The sequence below is a fragment of the Macaca thibetana genome, chromosome 4 (genome assembly GCF_024542745.1).
Source record: "Macaca thibetana thibetana isolate TM-01 chromosome 4, ASM2454274v1, whole genome shotgun sequence".
In the NCBI taxonomy this organism is placed as follows: Eukaryota; Metazoa; Chordata; class Mammalia; order Primates; family Cercopithecidae; genus Macaca; species Macaca thibetana.
Genome location: NC_065581.1, coordinates 76,691,359 through 76,713,568, shown reverse-complemented (window position 1 = coordinate 76,713,568; position 22,210 = coordinate 76,691,359). Strand labels below are relative to the sequence as shown.

Below are 22,210 nucleotides of genomic sequence, written 5' to 3'. Positions count from 1 at the left end.
TTAGATGTAATATACAGTTGACCATTGAACAACATGGGTTTGAACTGAGTGGGTCTACTTATGCAAATTTTTTTTTATCAATAAACACAGTCGGCCCACCATATCCACAGGTTCCACATTCCACAACCAAATGTAGAAATAAAAGTATTTGTAGTGTGTGAAACCTTTGGATGTGGAGGACTGACTTTTTTTTTTTTGAGATGAAGTCTTGCTCTTGTTGCCCAGGCTGGAGTGCAGTGGCATGATCTTGGCTCACTGCAACCTCTGCCTCCCGGGTTCAAGTGATTCTCCTGCCTCAGCCTCCCGAGTGCCTGGGACTACAGGCACATGCCACCACACAGGCTAATTTTTTGTATTTTTAGTAGAGACGGGGTTTCACCGTGTTAGCCAGGATGGTCGATCTCTTGGCCTTGTGATCCCGCTGCCTCGGCCTCCCAGAGTGCTGGGATAACAGACATGAGCCACTGCGCCTGGCCCGACTTTTTATATACTCAGGTTCCACAGGACTGACTGCAGGACCTGACTATGCCTGGATTTTGGTACACAGGAGTCCTGGAACCAATCTCCTACAGACACAGAGGGATAACTCTATACATTTCTTCATACAAGTCCTTTAGCACAGCGGTCCCCAACCTTTTTGGTACCAGGGACTGATTTCATGGAAGACAGTTTTTCCATGGACGGGGTTGAGGGGGATGGTTTCAGGCTGAAACTGTTCCAACTCAGATGATCAAGCATTAGATTCTCATAAGGAGAACACAACTTAGAACCCTCGCGGGCACAGTTCACAATATAGGGTTTGTGCTCCTGTGAGAATCTAATGCTGCTGCTGATCTGGCAGGATGCAGAGCTCAGGCGGTAATGCTCGCGCTGGCTCACTGCCACTCACCTCCTGCTGTGCAAGCCCGGTACCTACCAGGCCACAGGCCAGTAGCATTCTGTAGCCCAGGGGTTGGGCACCCCTGCTTTAGCAGGTAGGGGATTTGCACATATTTTCCCTAGTCTGTGGGTTATCTTTTCATTTGCTTAATGGGACCTTTCAAAGGTCAGGAGTTCTTGATTTAGATAAAGTCTAAGACATTTTATTTCTTAACATTTACACTGAGGAAATAATAAATGATTAAAGTTAGATATATTAGGATGTTCACTCTAGGAAAAATTGGAGCACCCTAATATTGAACAGCAGAATTTAGTTAAGTTATGATAATCTGTAAAGTACAATACTATTCCATTGAAAAAAGATTGTGTTATTACAGTAGATTGACTTAGGGATTTATGGTATTATTTACTGAGAAAGATACATAAAAGTCTCAAATTATATACGTCGAAATGTTGGCAGTGATTATCACAACGTAATGAGATTGTAACTGCTTTTTATTTTCTGTTTTTCTTTGTGATTTTATTTATACTTATAATAAACATTTATTTGTTATCTATCTGTCTATCTATCTATCTATAAGATGCTTTAAAAAAACCCACAAATTAGAAATGGTGTCTTGACAACTTATTTTAAAAGAAAATATTTTAACATAAATTATTTTATAAACTTGATGGAACATGTTTGAAGACCATGGATGGAAATGGCTGTTGTTTTTATCTAGAGATGTTTTACTGTAGATACTCTCTGCAGCTTTGGTAGTGCTGTGTAATTTTATCTTGGTATCTTATTATTTGCCCAAGCAATGTGTGTGTGCTTAAGGTTTTTTTTGTTTGTTTGTTTTGTTTTGTTTTGTTTTAAGATAGTCTTGTTCTGTCACCAAGGCTTCAGTTTGTTGGCACAAAATTCCAGGCTCCAGTGATCTTCCCACCTCAGCCTCCTGAGTAGCCGGGACTACAGGCATGTACCACCATGCCCAGCTAATTTTTAAACTCTCATAGAGATGGGCTCTTGCTTTGTTGTCTAGGCTGGTCTCAAGTGCTCCTCCCTCCTATGCCTCTCAAAGCGCAGGATTATAGGCATGAGCCACCATCCCATCCTTAAGAATTTATTTACAGATTACTATGAACAACAGATAGGAATAATAAGCTTGATACCTTACTAAATTGTTGGTAAATCTGTTTCCTAGGTTACGTACATGAATGCTATGCCCAGTCTGATTTGTAGGTCTTGGACAATACCACTAAAAACATCATTTTGACACTGCTATGTGTTATGTTTTATTGTTGGATTTTTTTTAAAGGAGTGCTTTTTATGTATTTATACATATAGGAACTATCAAAAAACCTTGAGCTGAGTACTAACAGTTTCCAACGACAGTTGCTTGCTGAAAGGAAAAGGGCATATGAGGCTTATGATGAAAATAAAGTTCTTCAAAAGGAGATACAGCGACTATATCACAAATTAAAGGTAAATATTTTAAATTGCGTTATGTTGTCCATAATGTGTATTAGATGAAAATTAAATATTTTAAAACACTAAACATTACTATTCATATTTGTAAGTTGGTACAATATAATTTACAAAATTCTGATATTGTCTTTAGTACTTAGAAAAGGTTTTTGGTATAATCACTATAACAAAGTGAAATTAAAAACAAAAACAAAAAAGGTGAAACACTGAATACACCAATAGAAATGATGTAACTGAAGTAAATTGTAAAATCATAGAAGAAAATTTTGGGAACTAGAGCTTCACTGTGTTGCATGGTTGAATGCAGTGTTTTTCCTCAGATCACCCAATGATTTATTATTTTTGAAGTTGTTTCAAATGATGCCCTTCGTTTTCACAGTGTTTAGAGAAAGTATTCAAATTATTTAATTTTGTTAAAACAGGCATTTTTCATTCTACGTTGAAGTCATCAATGAGTTCTAGGTAGAATGAAATTTTGCACAAAATTTTGTATAAAATAGTGCAAAATTATACATTATCTTATGTTTTCTTTTTGTTAATCAAATTCTCAGAAAAAGCCACAGCCCCAAAATGGCCAAGTATGCCTGTGTTTAAAAGAGTGGTCTAATTTTTAACTCATCAATATTTCAGAACTTACATTTGAGAGATACTAACTAAATTATTTGTCTCTGTGTCTCAGTTAAGACAATACTAGCGCCGGGCGCGGTGGCTCAAGCCTGTAATCCCAGCACTTTGGGAGGCCGAGGCGGGCGGATCACAAGGTCAGGAGATCGAGACCACAGTGAAACCCCGTCTCTACTAAAAATACAAAAAATTAGCCGGGCGCGTTGGCAGGCGCCTGTAGTCCTAGCTACTCAGGAGGCTGAGGCAGGAGAATGGCGTGAACCGAGGAGGCGGAGCTTGCAGTGAGCCGAGATCGCGCCACTGCACTCTAGCCTGGGCAACAGCATGAGACTCCATCTCAAAAAAAAAAAAAAGACAATACTAGCTATATCAGGTAAGAATGGGTAAAAAATGAAATTTGCCTTAATTTTTTAAATTTCCAGGACATATTAGACGTTTTCGGGAAAATTATTGCTCTATCCTAACCTCAGTATACTAGAGACTTTTTTTCTATAGTTTGATAGTTACAGAAGGAAGCTGAACCAGGTATCTTTCAATATGGTAAGAAAATACCAGATGACAAAGTGAGGGGTTTTGGTTTGTTTTAAACTGAGACTCTACTTCCTTAATTATGTTGTGTTTGTTTTCAGGAAAAGGAGAGAGAACTGGATATAAAAAATATATATTCTAATCGTCTGCCAAAGTCCTCTCCAAATAAAGAAAAAGAACTTGCATTAAGAAAAAATGGTATAGTAACTATGATTGTTCACAAACTGATATTATTGCTATTATTTAGTGATAGTACAATAATTCTGAAATAGAAGGGAAGGAAAAGAACCTCATTGAAATATATTTAAAATAAATGTATTTTTTGCAATTTAAATTTCCGACAGTTTTCAGAAATTCTTTTCAGTTTTCTCTGGTTTTTTCCCCTGAAGAGAGGCTGTTAAAATTGTTTTACATAACTTTTTGAAATTTCCTTATTATAATTTTTTTAATGTTTTTGAAAATATACAAATATACCCCAAAGTAGAGAGTAATATGATGCACTTTCATTTATGTATCATGTAGCTTTAACAGTTATACTTTTTACCAGTTTTATTTCATCTATTTTTTTCTACTTTTCTCTAGAATATTTTAAAGTAAATCTCAGATGTCAGTTGATTTCACCTACAAATACTTTGTATTGTTATTTGTAGTTTTACTTTCTTTTTTAACAAAACTGTAATTTCCCTCTTATGTGAATTGCAAGATTTTAAAATATAAACATTGTGAAACTTAAAGCATTTGTAGTCAGAATTCTCCCCAAATCATACAATTGCCAGTAAATCCTAGAAACAAAAATAGTAATAGTGAGTATTAAGCTGAGCAAAACATACATTATATTTATATAATGAATATATATAAGTGAATATATATATTCACCATTTAAATGAAGTGGTGTGTTTAAATGTACATGTATATATACACACACACATATATATATGCGTGTGTGTATATATACATGCCAGTTGAATTCCATATATTTTGGCATTATTCATTGTAATAATATTTTTAAAATAATTTTCATTGTAGCTGCATGCCAGAGTGATTTTGCAGACCTGTGTACAAAAGGAGTACAAACGATGGAAGACTTCAAGCCAGAAGAATATCCTTTAACACCAGAAACAATTATGTGTTATGAAAACAAATGGGAAGAACCAGAACATCTTACTTTGGTGAGTTTAGCAGTATTATTATGTACCAAATTCAGTACGAAGTTATTCCTAAAAACACAATATCAAACATTTTAAAATTTCAGTAATGAAGCTAGTACTATGTCTATGTGAATATGCAACTAGCCTTTTTGAACGGAAAGAGGTATTGTGTATTTTATAAAATTCTTTTGGCTTGACTCTTTTAGTTTACATCACATATTTCAGGTGCTTCAGAATGATGGATTGTGCCTCCTGGGTTGGGGGCAGAAGAGAAGAATTTGCCTTCTAAGTTTCTCTTATGTACCGAGATAGTCTTGGAAAACCCTCAGTACTTTTATGTTTAGTAGCAAGTAATAGTAGTTTTCAAATGATTTCTTAGAATTTGACTAGGTTTAATTTTATTTTTGGTCTCCTATATAGGAGAATTTTACATGGTAACTGACTGAATAATGAACAAAGTAATTGCAATGGAATCTGATCTTATCCTGGTCAAATTAGAGTGGAATTCAGGGGTCTCTGTTGGACTTTCATTTAAAAGGACCTCCATTCTGAATCACTGGAAAGTCTCTTTCTCTAAGAGAGTTTCATCTTTAATGTTTACAGCTTAAACTCCAAAGAAAACAACATATCGGCAACCTAGCATATTTCATACAATGGTATATGTTTATACCTTATAAGTTTCCCAGTGACCCTGAGCTCTCTTCTTGAGGTATAAAACAGAAAGGATGGACTGATTTGATTTCTCTGTATATTCTAGCTTGTTTATTTATTTTTGCTTGATAATTCATACAAGTTAGTTGTATCTGCTAAGTGTGTTTCTGTATTTGTACTGTCATTGAAACTAGTCATGTTGATTTGTCTTTTTGAGATCACAAAGTGAGGAATGACAAAGTAATTATTAACTTTAAAAGGACTAAAAAAATTGGTCTTTTTATAGTATACATTCAACAGAAGGAATAGAAACCTGGAATAGTGAAAAGAGTGTAAGAGTATGAGAGCCTTGGAGTTAGCTCTCATTCTAGTTAAATTCTAACATTTTAATTGTGTGACTTCTTGGAGCCTCAGTTTTCTCATCTGTAAAATTAGGGTGGATTACTTTTCAGGGTTGTGACAATGAGTAATCATGCAATTTTTTTTATTTTTTATTTTTTCTTTCTTTTTTAGTCACATGAAATTGGAAATAATCATGATGTTTATAAAGCTCTTTAGACTGAACCTGCCACTCTGCCACTGTAAAGGGCCTCACCAAATGGTAGCTTAGAGTACAAGCTAAGTTGCTATTGGAAAAAGAATAGAGTGGCTCAAGTGAGAGAAAAATTTCTCTCTCTTGTAATAGACTGAAGTCGGTTGGTAGTTGACAGTTGGTAGACAGCTTCGTTTCATGGTAGTCATCCCCTGTCTTGTTGATCTTCCGTTTTGAAGAGTGTAGCCCTCTTGTGTGTGGTTGGAACTGGCTTACCACCCCTGTGGGAAAGGGCAACGAGGAAATGGAGGGCAAGCAGCATTTGGTTTTATAAATGTGATCTGAAATTGCACATGTACTTCCACTCCCCTTCCATTAGTCCTTTCTAGCTGCAAGGGAGGGTAGCAAGTGTAGTCTCCAGCTAAGCAGCTATATGTCCTGCTAAAACTCACAGGATTCTGTTGCTAAAAGGAAGAAGATGAAAATGGATACTAGAAAGTCTTTACTAATAATAGATATTTCACTTTTATTAAGAAAAATCACACCATAGGAAACAAGGAATTTTAAGTTTATAACATTTTTATTTGATTTGAATATTATAAAATATATTAATTGGAGGCTTGGACATAGTATTGTCACTGCTCATGTTACAGTTCAACAGCATCTTAGTTGATTCGCATGGTTGGCAAATAGCCATTACTGGTTAACTGAATTAATCAGATTTTTGGTGAAAATGCACAAAGCAAGGATCCTTCTAAAACTTGTCTCTTCAGAACTTTATGCACCATTTTGGCTTTACTTCAGTTATACTGGTTCTAATACGTCTTATAAATGCTTCTTTACAATTTTAATAGAATAATCCTGTGTGGTTTTGAAGCATTTTTCAAGGAGTGGTAACTTGTGATTTACTGATTTATTAATTGAAAATCTGCATTAAGTTTTAACTTAGTTGGTAATCATGTTTAATGGATAAATCTGTATTGTTTAGTTCCCCCCCTTTTCTATAATTTGTGAACTTGCATTTTTTTTTTTAAACGTATAATAGGACTTGCAGTCTCAGAAGCAAGATGGGCATGGAGAAGCAGGGATTCTAAAGCCAATTGTGGAAAGAGAGGAAAATTTTGTTAAAGGTGAAGAACTCCATGTCGTAAAACAGGAGGTTGAAAAGCTGGAGGATGGTAAGAAAAAGAATTTGTTTAAGCATGTGACAAGTCAGCATTCCTTGGGAAAGAAAGAGTGAGCGTCCTCTAATATCTTCCAACTTAAGTGTGAATTGGTTAGGTAGAACAAAGAAAGGTGGATACAGTGGTAGGGGATGGCTTATCAGGAGCTGTACACATTTGAATAATGTTATTAAGGAAAGAAAAAAATGGAACACTCCAAGTCATTTGCTATTTAGGGTTAGGGAATAAGGACGAGTTGCATTCAGAAAATTCTGATGAAGTAGAATTCAGATGCCATTTACTAAAGTTACTATACTTGTAGTGTTCTTACATATTTTAATATTTTTAATTTTTTCATTTGGAAGTAGTTTCAAAGTTAAAGTTGCGAGAGTAGCTAAAGAACTATTTGTGAGTGAGTTGTGTATCTCATGCCCATACCTTTAAATACTTCTATGTATATTTCCCCAAACTAGGACATTATCTTAGACCATATTCCAATGTAGTTTTCAACTTCAGGAAATTTAATTTTGATGCAACACATTAATCTATCATTCATATTATTTTGTCAGTTGATACAATATTGTTCTTGATAGCATTTTCTTCCTTCTGTTACAAGATCATGAATTGCATTTAGTTTTCATATCTCTTCAGTCTTCTTTAATCTGGAGATTTTTGTTACACACACACACACACACACACATATATATGTACAGAGAGGGAAAAAGAGAATGTGTGTGAGAGATTAATATTTTTGATGAATATAGACCCATTTTTAAAAACAGAATGTTCTTCATTTTGGGTTTGTCTGAAGTTTTCTCTTAATTAGATTCAAGTCAATGCATCTTCTGTCAGAATATCACATAAGTCATATCTCAGGATATGACATCCAAAGGTTTCATTTATTTTTAAGTGTAGAGTCTTTACTCCATCTATCCATCCATCCCCACCATACAGCATTATGTTAGTTGTAAAAAATAGGCAAAGAACCTTTCTTCTCTACCAGTATCTTGAAGAACAATTTTTTTTTATAAATGAGAATCTTAAATGCAATGCATATTAAATATATTATTCTCTGTTCCCAGAATATCAAGTAAAAATGAAATTTATGATGTCTTTTCTCACTTGACTTATTATACCCAAATTAAATATGGTTGTTTTATAAAACTTGATAGTTTTCCTGTTTAAAAATACTGACTGTTACAAAATCCCATTAAAAAAAATTTGATTTCATACAGAATGGGAAAGAGAAGAACTTGATAAAAAGCAAAAAGAAAAGACATATTTACTGGAAAGAGAAGAAAAGCCAGAGTGGGAAGCTGGAAAGTACCAACTAGAAATATATCAAATTCAGAATATGGATAAATTGCAAAGAGAGGAAGAAGAAAGACTGAAGAGAGAAATGCTACTTGCTAAACTGAATGAAATTGACAGAGAACTCCAAGATTCTCGAAATCTAAAATACCCTGTTTTGCCATTGTTACCTGATTTTGAGTCAAAACTACACTCCCCAGAGAGAAGCCCCAAAACATACAGGTTGTCTGAATCCTCAGAGAGGTTATTTAATGGGCATCATTTGCAAGACATCGATTTCTCACCTCCAAAACGAGAAGGTCAAAATTCAGGAAATGTTAGAAGTCCAGCCTCCCCTAATGAGTTTGCATTTGGTAGCTATGTGCCTTCATTTGCAAAAACATCAGAGAGGTCAAATCCATTTAGTCAAAAAAGTAGTTTTTTGGATTTCCAAAGAAACAGTATGGAAAAACTTAGTAAAGATGGTGTAGATTTAATTACAAGAAAAGAGAAAAAAGCTAATTTGATGGAACAGTTATTTGGTGCCAGTGGTAGCAGCACCATTTCCTCCAAAAGCAGTGACCCAAATTCTGTGGCTTCCGGTAAAGGAGACATTGACCCTATAAACTTTCTCCCTGGGGATAAAGGCAGCAGAGATCGAGAACATGATGAAAATGAAGACTTTTTCCTCAATGAAGGAAGAAGTTTTAATCCAAATAGACACCGATTAAAACATGCAGATGATAAACCAGCAGTAAAAGCAGTTGATTCTGTAGAAGATGAAATTGAAGAAGTAGCACTGAGATGACTGACTGGAGTATACATTTTTCCTAATTGTAAATATTGAAATATTTTAATACAGTGTTTATTATAAACATTTACACTTTTTAATGCTACAACATCCTTATTAAGGAATGATTTTTAGTAGCTAAATACAATGCAGTTAAAAAGAAGTAGATCATACATACACCACATAGATAGTTTGCCAAGAATGAAGGAGGCTTTTTTGAATGAAACCAAAAATAAAAATGTATCTTGAAAAATGAAATAGATTTTAACTCTTCAGCCAGTGCTATGGCAAGTTTAACTGCACTGGAGGTGGTATTCCTTTTCTACTTTTATCCCTATTTATGTATTTTTGATCATATTCTCATTGAGCTAAATACAGTCTTCCCACTAATTGTTGAATGAAAATTAAGGGTGAAAGTCTGTGTTGGGAAGTGTAGCTCCAGATGGTGGAGAACGAGTGCTTCTTAGGAGCCCTTCCCTTTATGGATAGGGCCAGGGGTCCCTATCTTACATGGCAATGCTGAGCTACTCTTGAATGATAGCAGTCACAACACTGGGATTTCCCATTCCTCTGAAAGTACCCACAGCTAAACACTACTCATTTCCCAATTTCAGTATTTACTGAAATCACTTACCTACAATTCTGTTAGAATATTACATTGAGTTCAGAAGACATTTCTCTGTTTGCAAGGACAGTTGCTGTCTGTCATAGCCCCTAGAAGCTTGGATACAGTGTAATTCCTCTCCTTGTTCTCCTACATTCTTTGTATCTCAGTGACTGGGTGTAAGATTTCATGCCAAATGCAAGGAATAGTAGAAATACATACCAACTACAAAGAATAGAAGAAACTTTATCCCAATATATTACAGAAAGATCTTCAGTTCAATTATGTTTCCAGAGTAATGTAATTTGGAAATGTTAATGCTTTTAAGATTTGAACTTGTCCTCAAACCAAGGAGACAACAATAGTGTAATACTATTGGACTTACAGGACTAGTTTTAAAGTAACTTTGTAGAGAAAATTTTTAGACATAGGACTTCTGCCTTGCTGACTAGAGTGGATAGTTTTCTGTTTAAACGCATTGGTCTTTTGGCTGTTTGTAATTCACTTCGGCTTATAGAAAAGTTGATGAGCTTGGATCATGCTGGGTATGATTGGTCTTTAAAAAGCAGTAATATACCACCAACCAAGGAGAAAACACTGTTAAAATGAAGAGTGGTGGAAATAGTGTGTTGGGAAGAATTAAAAATTTAGATTGGCACTTATTCTAAAGTCAGCTGTTTTTTTCAAGAATTTACTAGCGTTTGCTCGTAGTATGATTTCTGATGCCAGACATACATACTGATGAGGGGAAGGCATTACTGTGTTAATTCTGAGTTCTTATAAATGCATATTATTGAATTTCGTTGCATGACTATTTATGAAGACTTACCTGGTTAGGTCTCCAATTAATAGATGTACCACCTATCATCTTCTAAATTGTGTTCCTTTCATTTATTGGGAACAGAATATCTCAAAAGTGCTATACTATATTAAAAAGTTTTCTTAATAGATTTGTACATCTGATATGTGTAACCATTTACTATAATATGTTGCAAATCATTCTAATATATATAAAACAATATTATTTGTAATGCAGTTCTTGGTAAAATATTATGTAATGTTAATTTTGTTCCTAGCTGCTAATTTTTCTGCCAAAAGTATTCTAATTTTTAGTTTGTTTTAAAGGCTTTTAAAACTTTTTAGCTAAGTTTTTTATTCAGGTCATTTAACCTAATTTTTTGCTTTTTTTCTACCTGATGATCTCTTTAACCAGATGCAAGAAGACAGAATTATTAAAATTAAACCTAAAGTTAAGTTATAGATGTAAAGGCATTATGATATTAAGCATTAAAATTGGAAATTAAAATGTACAAAACAGGGTTTTCTTTATGAACAAACCTTAGGGGGTAAATTGTTTTTTTCTAAATGTCATTAAATTTATTTGTACTCAGAACTCTTACTAATAAAAATTAAAAATGTACTATGACTCTTTATTTGAGTGATATCTGAAGTTACTTAGAAAATATGTAATGGAAACAGGACCTGCAGGGTTAATTTTTGTTTCATTATACACCTTTTTTTATGTTCAGTATTTTTAGTTGAAGTAGATGAATCTGCTCTAGATCAGGTTAGACAGTATGCTAGTCTTATCAGATAATTATAGTTTTAATTAATCCTTTCACCGTTAATGGCTATCATAATGGCATATATTGCTCATATTTTTTTTTACAAAAGGTGAGGGTAAAGAGGATTAAATTGAATTGTGAAATAAACACAAATTCATTCCATGGCTGACTTGCAATTTTTCTGATCATCCTCTTCCGCCTCATTTTCCAAGATACTCGACTTCTGGTATCCCTGACTAATTGTTAGTTGGATAGAGCATGTAAATCTCCCTGATGAAAATGGGAAGGGAAATTTGTATTATGGGATAGTATGGATTTTTTTAGAATTAAAGAAGTTACCATAAATTGTGACGAATCTGCCTTAAAAAGTTTTTCCCCTTCTACACAAAACTTTCCTCTTTTATGTTAAAGTCTCCTTTTATATCACTTGAAATTGCTGTCCTTTTATTTAGGAGTTTTTTGTTTGTTTGTTTTTTGGGGGGTTTTTTTTTTTTTTTTTTTTTTTTTTGAGACAGTCTCACTCTTGTCACCCAGGCTGGAGTGCAGTGGCACAATCTTGGCTCACTACAACCTCTGCCTCCCAGGTTCAAGCGAGTCTATTTAGGGGTATTTTAAAAAATTAACCACTAGTGCTTCCTGGATGCCCTAGACTGTGTTAGATGGCAGGAGAGCGTAGAGAGTAAACCAGACAGGCCCCTGTCTTCACAAAGTGGATGAAGGGCACAGTGAGCCAGACTGCACGAGTTTCCATCCCTGCTCTCCCACTGTTCCCTGTGTGTCCTTGGACTACAGCTTGCTCAGTTGTTACTGGTCTTTAATTGTACTACTTATGGTGGTTATGAGTAAATGAAATACTTAGGTTTATGCTTGGCAGGTGCCTGGCACATTATAAGCACTCAGTAAATATTAGCTGTTATTACCATGACTTACTATGAGTTTCTTGTAGGGAAAAAAAAAATGAACAAATAGAATACAGGTATGAATGTGTAATACATTAATGCTATACTCTGAATAGACATAAGCAGAAAACGCTTTTAAACCTCCAAATTATCATAAAACTTCTGTACTAAATATATTATGTCTTTTTTATCTGCACTTAAAACTCTCCTTCCTTTATTCAGTATTAAATTTGGGAGGGGAACAACACACACTGGGGCCTGTTGAGGGGTCAGGGATGAGGGGAGGGAGCTTAGAGGATAAGTCAGCAGGTGCAGCAAACCACCATGACACACATACCTATGTAACAAACCTACACATTCTCTACATGTATCCTGGAACTTAAAGTAAAAATAAATAAATAAAAATAATAAAAAAATTTGCAGTAAGATTGATGAGTTTCTTTCCTAACCCACAGAAGAGTGAAAAAACTAAACTTTGAAAGGATTTTCTAAAGACAGGTTCAGTGACATAAGGAGAGGTGAGAGGTAACAGCTTCACAGCAAACAAAATCCAGAAACTTTCAAACCCACAGAACTTTTGGGTTGCATAAATTCATACCTCAGCTGTCCCTTAATCTCTGTGCGTATCCTTGGATAAGTTACAAAACCTCTCTGCACCTTTGTTTTCTTCTTTATAAAACAGGGCTAATTAGAGTGCCTACCTCATAGTAATCTAACCTAATTAACTCGAAATTAATACAGGAAAAACTGCTTAGAACCAGAAGCACTTGAACGTTAGCTGCTATTGTTGTTTTGGAAAGACAGTAATTGCGGAGAGCAATTATTTTTGCTGAATGCCAGCCATGGCAGTTGGCGTTTTTTATGTGCTTTATTCCTCACAAAGTTTTTCCAAATAAGTACTGTTAGTCCCATTTTCAGTTACAGCTAATAGATTGTGATATATGTTATAGGTTGCCCATGAGATTACACAGGTAGTAGATTACATTCAGTAGCCTCAATATGAGAACTCTAAAGAAATATTTTAGAAAGAGTTTTGTTTTAGTACTTTTTATTTTTATTTTTATTTTTTTTTGAGATGAAGTCTCACTCTTGTCCCCCAGGCTGGCATGCGATGGCACAATCTCGGCTCGCTGCAACCTCCACCTCCCGGGTTCAGGCGATTCTCCTGCCTCAGCCTCCTGAGTAGCTGGGATCACAGGCACCTGCCACCATACCCAGCTAATTTATTTTGTATTTTTAGTAGAGACGGGGTTTCACCATGTTGGCCAGTCTGGTCTCCATCTCCTGACCTCAGGTGATCCGCCCACCTCAGCCTCCTAAAGTGCTGGAATTACAGGTGTGAGCCACCACACCCGGCCTAGTACTCTTTAAGTGGTGACAGAAACCCAAATCAAACTAGCTTAAGCAAAATAAGGAAATTACTTTTGTCTCAAATCCAGAAAGCTTAATAAAGTGTGGTTGGATCTCTAGGTTCGAATAATAGTACTTACTCTGTCCACTGCTTGGTCTCATTTTCAGAGAAACTTTACATTTGATAATGTTTCAGTTGTTACAGTTGGTAGCCTTGAACCCACATCATTCCTTCATCTGGCATGCCCCTTTTCCCACCCCCCACAAAAAGAAAGTCTAGTCTGGCAGAAGTCTCTTTGGCCCGAGGAATGCTGTGTGCCCGGCATTAAGGTTGGTGGTCTTGTGCAGGGAAAGGATGGATCCCTACTCTTACCCACTTCATGAAATGAACAGGATTTTTGTGGAATGGAGGAGGCATGGTTCCCCTGATGAAGGAATTTTTGACATAAAATATTCTTTTTTTATTAAAAATTTTAATCAAAAAATAATATGGAATAAAAATAATAGGGAATAAACATTAAAAGTTAGTTACTTGTTCAGCACTCCTTATTCTACCAGGAATGAGGCATTTTTCTAACAAGATATGATGGGGTTGCACTGTGAAGTTTATTGATTATTAAAGGGTGAATGATGTATCAGCAGGAGGTAAGATGGATATGATATCTACATTTTAGAATTCATAGAAAAGACTTAGAGACCCAAATATGTATTTTCCATACTAAATGCTACATTTTTGAAATACATATTTATATATAAGCGATTATATTCTATCTACCTCAATCTAAGACAAAATAAAAATTAGAACTCAGCAATCAGAGTAGAATAGTAAAAACACTGACTTTGGAGTCAGAAGTTGGGTTGGAGTGCTTGCCATTTGCTAATTACAACTTTTGTCAAATAATTAACTTTTCTTAACATCTTCCAGAAGTGAAATAGAGGTGATCCTATCTTACAAGGTTATTGTGAAGATTAAATGACGTCGTGTTTTTTTTTTTTTTTTTTTTTTTTTTTTTTTGAGACGGAGTCTCGCTCTGTTGCCCAGGCTGGAGTGCAGTGGCCGGATCTCAGCTCACTGCAAGCTCCGCCTCCCGGGTTCACGCCATTCTCCTGCCTCAGCCTCCCGAGTAGCTGGGACTACAGGCGCCCGCCACCTCGCCCGGCTATTTTTCCGTATTTTTTATTAGAGACGGGGTTTCACCGTGTTAGCCAGGATGATCTCGATCTGCTAACCTCGTGATCCACCCGTCTCAGCCTCCCAAAATGCTGGGATTACAGGCTTGAGCCACCGCCCCCGGCTGACGTCGTGTATTTTTGAGAGAAGAGAATAAGTAACATGATGAAGCATGTCAGTAGAGGGAGAGCATTATCTATTTAAGCATTAACTTCTGTATCAACACCCAAAACTTTTTTTAAAAACAACAGAAGCTTGTCAGTATGGAATCTTAAAAACTGCACTTGGTATCTTACCTCATAATCTGCTGTCTTTGATCGAAGTGGGACTCTTCTTTACAGACCCATACAGAGGTATTCCATAGAGATGCTTTGATGCTTTTGTGGACAAGCAGCCTGTGGCAGTTGCAGTTTTACACACATAGTTTTACTTCACCAGCGATTTCCATGGAGGGTAATAGATACAAATCAGGAGCCCAGACTGTGGTCTGAAGACAGAGCATTAGAATTCAGGCTGGTCTCCCTGCCAGTAGAACTACAGGGATTCCTTAACTACCATGGCCAAAGGTGACTGTCTTTCTTCTCTCTTTAACTGACCTGAATACCAACTTTCACATTTCTGGTTCCAGTTGGTACTGATCCTGGTTATGTATACTTTTTATGCAGTCTATAACAGGACATTATAGATGTCAGATTTTTTTTTTTTTTTTTTTTTTTTTACCTTGATATAAGGAACCCAAGAGTTTTTTATATAGGCAATCGCTGCTACTGAAAACTACACCTAGAAAAAAAAGGTTTATTTAAGGCTTTGTTTTGTTCTATAAGAACTTCCCCCCGAGTCTTAAATTTAGCCTCAATATTTGCTCCTAATCTCTGTGATACCTGTAATATTTACTCTCCTAAGTACTTACAGTGGAACTCCAACTAATCACGACAAACCTTCATACTCTTTATCTAAAATAATTTTCAGTAGAAAAATAGGATCAGTACAAACAAAGAACATAGGCCAGGAAAATCTGTTAGTGTTAATACTTTACACATTATGACCAGGGTCTAGAATATAGAAAAATGGGACCCGTATTTCTGAAGTCTAGTTTTATAATGAATATCATGCACTCCTTTATCCTAAGGCAGAAAATTGTGGTGTTTCCCTGGATGGGAGCTAATGTTTTCCTCTTGAAGAACAGATTCAACATCATTTAAATAAATTTACTTTATACTTTTGGCAATAGCTCTCAAAGTATGACCTCCAGAGCTGCAGCAATGTCCTCTGGGAACTTGGTAGAAATGTCAGTTCTTGGCCGGGCGCGGTGGCTCACGTCTGCAATCCCAGCACTTTGGGAGGCCAAGGCGGTTGGATCACCTGAGATCAGGAGTTCGCAACTAGCCTGGCCAATATGGTGAAACCCCATCTCTACTAAAAATAGTAGTGGCGTGGCGACGGGCGCCTATAATCCCAGCTACTCGGGAGGCTGAGACAGGAGAATCACTTGAACCCAGGAGGTGGAGGCTACAGCGAGCCAAGATCGCTGCCATTGCTCTCCAGCCTAGGCTACAAGAGCAAAACTCTGTCTCAAAAAAGGAAAAAATAAAGAAAATAAATGTCATTTCTCTGGCTATATTCCAGACCTACTATATAAGAAACTCTGTGGGTAGGGGCCAGCAATCAGTATTTGAACAAGCCCCCTAGGTGATCCTGATGCAGCTCATTTGAGAACCACTATTCTAAAGTACTACTCGTTGGGGTGAGTAGGTGTTCCTTTATGTACAGAAATGGCTACCCTGGAAGGTTCTTCTATATTTAAATCTAGCACTTAGGGCTTGTGATCACAATGAGCAGGTGCAGTATATGGACTCATCTTTGCCTCCTCACACTGCACACTGTCTAGACTGGAGAGAAGCCACTGTCTTTTTTATTTTGTGACTGAACCAGATGTGATCTGTAACTGTCTGTTCTGCGTGGTTAACATGTCAGAAAATTTGAAGTAGTCACGAAGGAGGAATTCTATTGGAACAATGAGCACCAAACAGATTGGGTAGTTCATGTAGCATTCCTCCATTATAACCTATGATTCCCAAACTTTCAGAAAAAGCTTCAAAACATTATTCTTATAGCATTCCCTCAAGAAGAGCAAATCAATGTGATTTAAATTTGACGTTCTTTGTGAACATTCATTTTTTAATGCAACAAGTTTAAGTGTTCAGGTTTTTGAAAGTTTGAGAAAAGTATGTGTGAGTGTGTGTGTGTACTTCATGGTCCAGTCAAGTAGTTTCTATGCTTGAGCTTTAAAAAATATTAAAATTATCTAAATTAAATTAGCCAATATACAGGGAGTATTTCAAAAAAAGAAAAATGAAACAATTAAGTATTCCTGCTTCTCATGTATCCATTCCTCAGTGTATGTGAAGACAAAGGTATATAAACAAAAATTCCTACATACATCTAGAGGAAGTGTTTATTTACTAACACAGTCAATCATGTTTGGATTTTGTTTGCTATATAAAGTCTTCATATGTCTTTCTTTGGCTTTTTAAATTTTTTTTGTCTTACAAAAACAAAACCCACCTCATCTAGAACAGACCTGTTTCTGTGTAATGTGTTTATATGGTGCCAAGTACCAGGCCATATAAAATATTGATATTGATGATGGAGTGGGGGAGGGCTAGGGATGAAAATACATCTATTTCCAAATGTAGAAGAGAGAAGCATATTTCTCCAAGGCTCAGGTGCCATAAAATGCATCTCCACTAGGAAATGTACAGTCTGACAGGCCAGTGAAAATATAGTGGCATTGCAAGTTTTGAATGTATCCGTAAAAGTGTGATTACCCCAGTGTAATTTTGGCTCTGGGACTAGCAATCTCTTAGAGTAATGAATATATTGGTTTTGACACCCCCACTGGAGTCGTAACTTCATCAATTTCCTTGTTACTCTGTTTATTGATAAACATGCTCCAGAGTAAAGAGTTCTCATTTAGTTATGAAATTTTTCTCTTCGTACCCTTCACCAGTATTTCTCATTTTCAGCTGTAGCTTAATTTCTGTTTCTAAGTGTCTTTTTGATTAACTGCAAAGTTTGATGGAGTCCAGCAGCATTAATTAAATCAGTGTACATTGTCAGTTAGGTATTTTTTCCTAGCTGCTGAGAGGTTGCTAGGATATTCTCTTAAAGATACAATTCTCTTGATTAACTGCAAGACCCAGATTGCCCAAATAACATTTTTATTAATTCATAAAAATACAGGTGAGGATTGCATTTAAATTTGTAGCAAGGTAAGTGCTATATATCTCTGGATGCTTTTAGTATTGCAGAAATGTGTTTAGGTATACTTATAAACAATGTGTTTTGAATAACAATCAGGAGATGGAGAATTAGTCATTTTTATTTTAGGGAGAGTATTTCTTTGTGTTGCTCAATGTATATGAATTTGAAGCTGAAAAAGTTCTGAATTTTATGTCACCATTGGCAAATACATCTCAATTGTATCTATAGCTCTGCAGAAATCCTATTGTGATTATCATGATTATTATTTATTGGTATAATTGATTTCAAAATTTTATATAAATTGGAACCATTGTCCCTGGTTGATTTAGTAAAATAAAATCAAGAAGCATATGAAGAAAAAGAGACATTCACCTATAATAGTTTGATGTGATATGGGTAGTTGTTTCAGAGGTTAAGGACTAGCAAATGGCGTTATCTGGGTGACATTTTTTCTAGCAATTGTTTTATGGCTAAAAAGTATGAAAATAACTATGCCTGATTCTACTGCCCATCTTGCAGTTGTACATTAATTCATTCATTATTAAGCATTTATGGAGCTCCTATTATATAATGCAATTTACTAGAAATCATAAGAGGATTTTTAGATGGCAATATGACATGAGATTTTCATTTTGAAACAGGCACTTCTATACTGATGTGGAAGATTAAACAGTTTAGGAATTGCAGATAAGAAATAATGAAAAAGTCAGTGGACATATACTATATAGAAGAATGATGGAGTTATTTATGAGAGAGAATTGATACCACTTGGTAATCAATTGAATGTGGGAGAGAGGGAGAGAAGAAGCCCCCAGTAACTGAGGAGATGACAGGGACACTGACTGAAATGGAAACTACAAGAAAAACAGATTTTGAACGTAGGAGTTGATGAGTAGCTCCGTTTTAAACATGTTGAATTTGTTGTGGGATATCCATGGACATGCCTAGCAAACAGAAAGATCTACACCAAAGATCTTAATCATACATATGTGGAATTTTTAGCCATGTGTGTGCACAAGGTTACCCAGTGTGTAAAAAGCATGAATACAAACAATAATAACAAAGAAATGATCATGTCAAACAGCTTCAACTTTGGAAATGGTTTTCCTAAAGCTCATTTCTCCCTGTTAATTCTGAGTTTCATAAATATCTGAATTGTACAGTTCATTAAGTTCCTGGCCCTTCGTCATTCTCCTCTCTCTGCAAATCCTTCAAGATAAAAAATGTTTTCTTTAACAGGGGAGGCAATCAGTTTTTAAACATTTTTAGGAAAATGAGGAATTTTTTTATTCTCAAAAGGCTTTGATCCTTGTTTGCCTCTGCCAAACTTGCCAAAGGGTATTAAAGACATTTTAAATTGTTTTTTCTATTTGTGCAAAAGAGACAAGCTGATAGAAGAAATAGACAATACAGATAAACAAAAGAACAAAAAATTAACCTAAAGTTCAACCAACTCATCCAAATGCCATTTTTGGTGTGTGTTTGTGTCTGTGTATGTATGTGTACACTTCTGGACTTTGTATCTTGTTCTAATTAGCCTCCTTTTTCTTGTCAGCACCACATATCTTACGTTCTTTTTAAAAATCAAACGTATGTTCTTTTTAAAAATCAAACATTTTGGCTAGGTAATACACTCCATGATTCAGAAATCAAAATGATATGAAAAGGTATACAATACATTCTTGTTCCTTTTCCTGTCCTTAATCTAACTAGTTACAAATGTACATAAATATAAAAAAAAAACTATTTTCTTTGGTTTCTTGAGAACCAGTGACATTTCCAAAATTTATGCAAATACAATATGAATTATGATTCTTTCCATCTTGTAAATATGGCATATTTTATATACTCTTGTGTACATTGATTTATTTTTTATTCATTATATTTCTTATTGTGATGGTTAGTCTATATGCCAACTTGACTAGCTGTAGTACCCAGTTATTTAATCAAGCCCTAGTGCAGAGGAGAATGCCTTGTGAAGATGGAGGCAGACTGGAGTGATGTCTACAAGCCAAGGAACACCAAGAATTGCCAGCAACCACAGGAAGCTCAGAGAGAAGCATCTTTCCTAGGGCCTTTCAACGAAATACGGCCCTGCCAACACCTTGATTTCAGACTTCTAGTCTCCAGAACTGTAAGAGAATATTCTAATTTCTGTTGTTTTAAAGCTATCCAGTTTGTGGTAATTTGTTACAGTAGCCTTAGGAGAGTAATACAGTGATCTTTTCATATCATTACATAAAAAGCCTCTTCACTTTTAAGAGATAGCTTCATACTAATCAATTTTTATGGATATACCAACATTAATTTACCAGTCTTCCTGTGATAGGTATTTGGGTTGCTTCCAGTCTTCGCTATTACAGATAATGCTTCATTAAATGACATTGTACATTAGTTTTACATGTGTGTAAGTATAGCTGTAGGAGAAATTTCCAGAAATGGAATTGATGGATCAGAAGGTATATCATTTGTTAGTTTAACAGACACTACAATATTATCCACCATGGTTTTAACCAATTTACACACTCATCTGTATAAGTACCTTTTATGCCCTTTTGATAGATAGCTCAATATTTGTAAGGAAATTTGCATTTCCCTTAATTGGAGATTGCATTTAAGAGTCATACAATTCTGAACTACCTATTCATATTCTTTCCCCATTTTACCATTAGATTATTGTTCTTTATCTCTAAGATTGAGTTATATGTTGATATATTAGTCAATTACTTGTGATGTGACTTAAAAACTTTTCTTCCAAATCATCTCTTATCTTTTGATTTTGCTTATTGTATTTTTTCTTTTTACTGTGCTTACTTTTTTATTTTATGTAAAATTTATCAGTCATTTATTTTTAATCATTCTAGGGTTATAAAAGGATTCTCTAATTTTTATCTAACATTCTAAGTTTTATTTTCTATAGAGTTTATACATATATATATACTGTGAGATACAACTTAAACTAATTTTTTCCAAGTGGCAATCCACCTAGCCTGATACCATTTGTTAAAAAGCCTATCTTTTGAGTTTGATTAGAAATTACACCTTTATTATATACTAAATTATTGTAGGTATTTGGATCTATTTCTGGAATTTTTATTCTGTTCCACTGGCTGCCTGTTTATTCATATGCCAGTATCACCCTATTTTAATGTTTGAAACTGTAAAATATATTTTAATATTTAGTGACACTAGACTCTCCAACCTGTTACTCATCTCAAGTTTTTCAGAGTTTTCCTTTATGTATACATTTTGCCTATAAACTTTAGTATCATTTTGTTTAGCTTTTTAAAATAACATTTTGGTGCTTTCATTTAAATATTAAATCAATGCTTTTATAATGTTTGGCCTACTTCAGTAATGTTTTAAAGCTGTGTTGTAGTTATTCTTTTTGTATAGGTCTTACACATTTCTTGTGATTCTGTCGATTTTTAATGCTTTGTGTTGCCATTGTTAATGTGGTCTTTCATATCTTATTAGTATTTGTATATGTAAAAGCTATTTTTTGAGTTTTCCAGGTACATAATAGTTTTAAGTCCTCATTTCCATTTTAAAGCTCTCTAATTCCTTTCTCTTGGCTAATTGCATTGGCTTCTTCCTCCAGCACAGTATTGTATAATAATGGTGATGGCAGTCATAATTGTCTTGTACATATTTTTTAGTTGGTTTGCTTTCTCCTCTTTTCCCTTTAAGCATGATGCTGACTTTTGGGCTGAGATAGATTTATTATGTTAGGCAAATATACATCTTTTCCCATTTTACTTGAGTATTTATAATAAAAAATGGCTGTTTAGTTGTTTTTCATATACTTTTTTGGTGGCCATAGAGAGACAATGATTGTCTCAGTGTAACGTGGTGATTTATGTTAGTAGAATGTATTTCTGTTTCTCCTTGTAATTTCTGTAATGGTTGCTTTATTCAATATGCAGGAGTATTATTTGATGCATAAAAGATTCGTAATTATATCCTCACTGTAAATTGCGCCCTTTGGCTTTAAGAAAGTCCTTATTTTTGTAGATTATTGCTTGCTTTTTGGTCTGAATTCTACCTTTTTTGATATTAAGATCTTGATTCTATTTTTATTTTAAGGGGTGCCTGCCTAGTATTTATTTTTAACCTTTCTGGATAATTTTCTTTTAGGTGTGTAACTTGTGTAAAACACAAAGTTGGATGGTTTTGTGATCCAGTCTGAAAATCTTTTTTTCAATGTGTAAGTTAAGTAACTTGACATTTATTGATATTCAGATACGTTTGATCTTTATTCTGTTGTATTATTTTATGTAC

The 22,210-nt window shown here is 34.9% G+C and overlaps 2 protein-coding genes across 18 annotated transcripts in view; both read left to right on the top strand.

Annotated features, from left to right (window-relative positions):
• The window catches only part of LCA5 (lebercilin LCA5), a 53,080-nt gene extending 41,982 nt beyond the window's left edge, over positions 1 to 11,098 (top strand). For all 3 annotated transcript variants that reach the window (XM_050789633.1, XM_050789634.1, XM_050789632.1), the window contains 5 exons: positions 2,210 to 2,347; positions 3,604 to 3,700; positions 4,529 to 4,671; positions 6,879 to 7,011; positions 8,232 to 11,098. In XM_050789633.1, the coding sequence (XP_050645590.1) occupies positions 2,210 to 2,347; positions 3,604 to 3,700; positions 4,529 to 4,671; positions 6,879 to 7,011; positions 8,232 to 9,094 (1,374 nt within the window). In that variant the 3' untranslated portion in view covers positions 9,095 to 11,098. The remainder of the gene's footprint in view (positions 1 to 2,209; positions 2,348 to 3,603; positions 3,701 to 4,528; positions 4,672 to 6,878; positions 7,012 to 8,231) is intronic.
• Positions 1 to 22,210, top strand: part of HMGN3 (high mobility group nucleosomal binding domain 3) — a 1,231,743-nt gene that overhangs the window by 938,496 nt on the left and 271,037 nt on the right. The gene's annotated exons all lie outside the window — the stretch shown is intronic.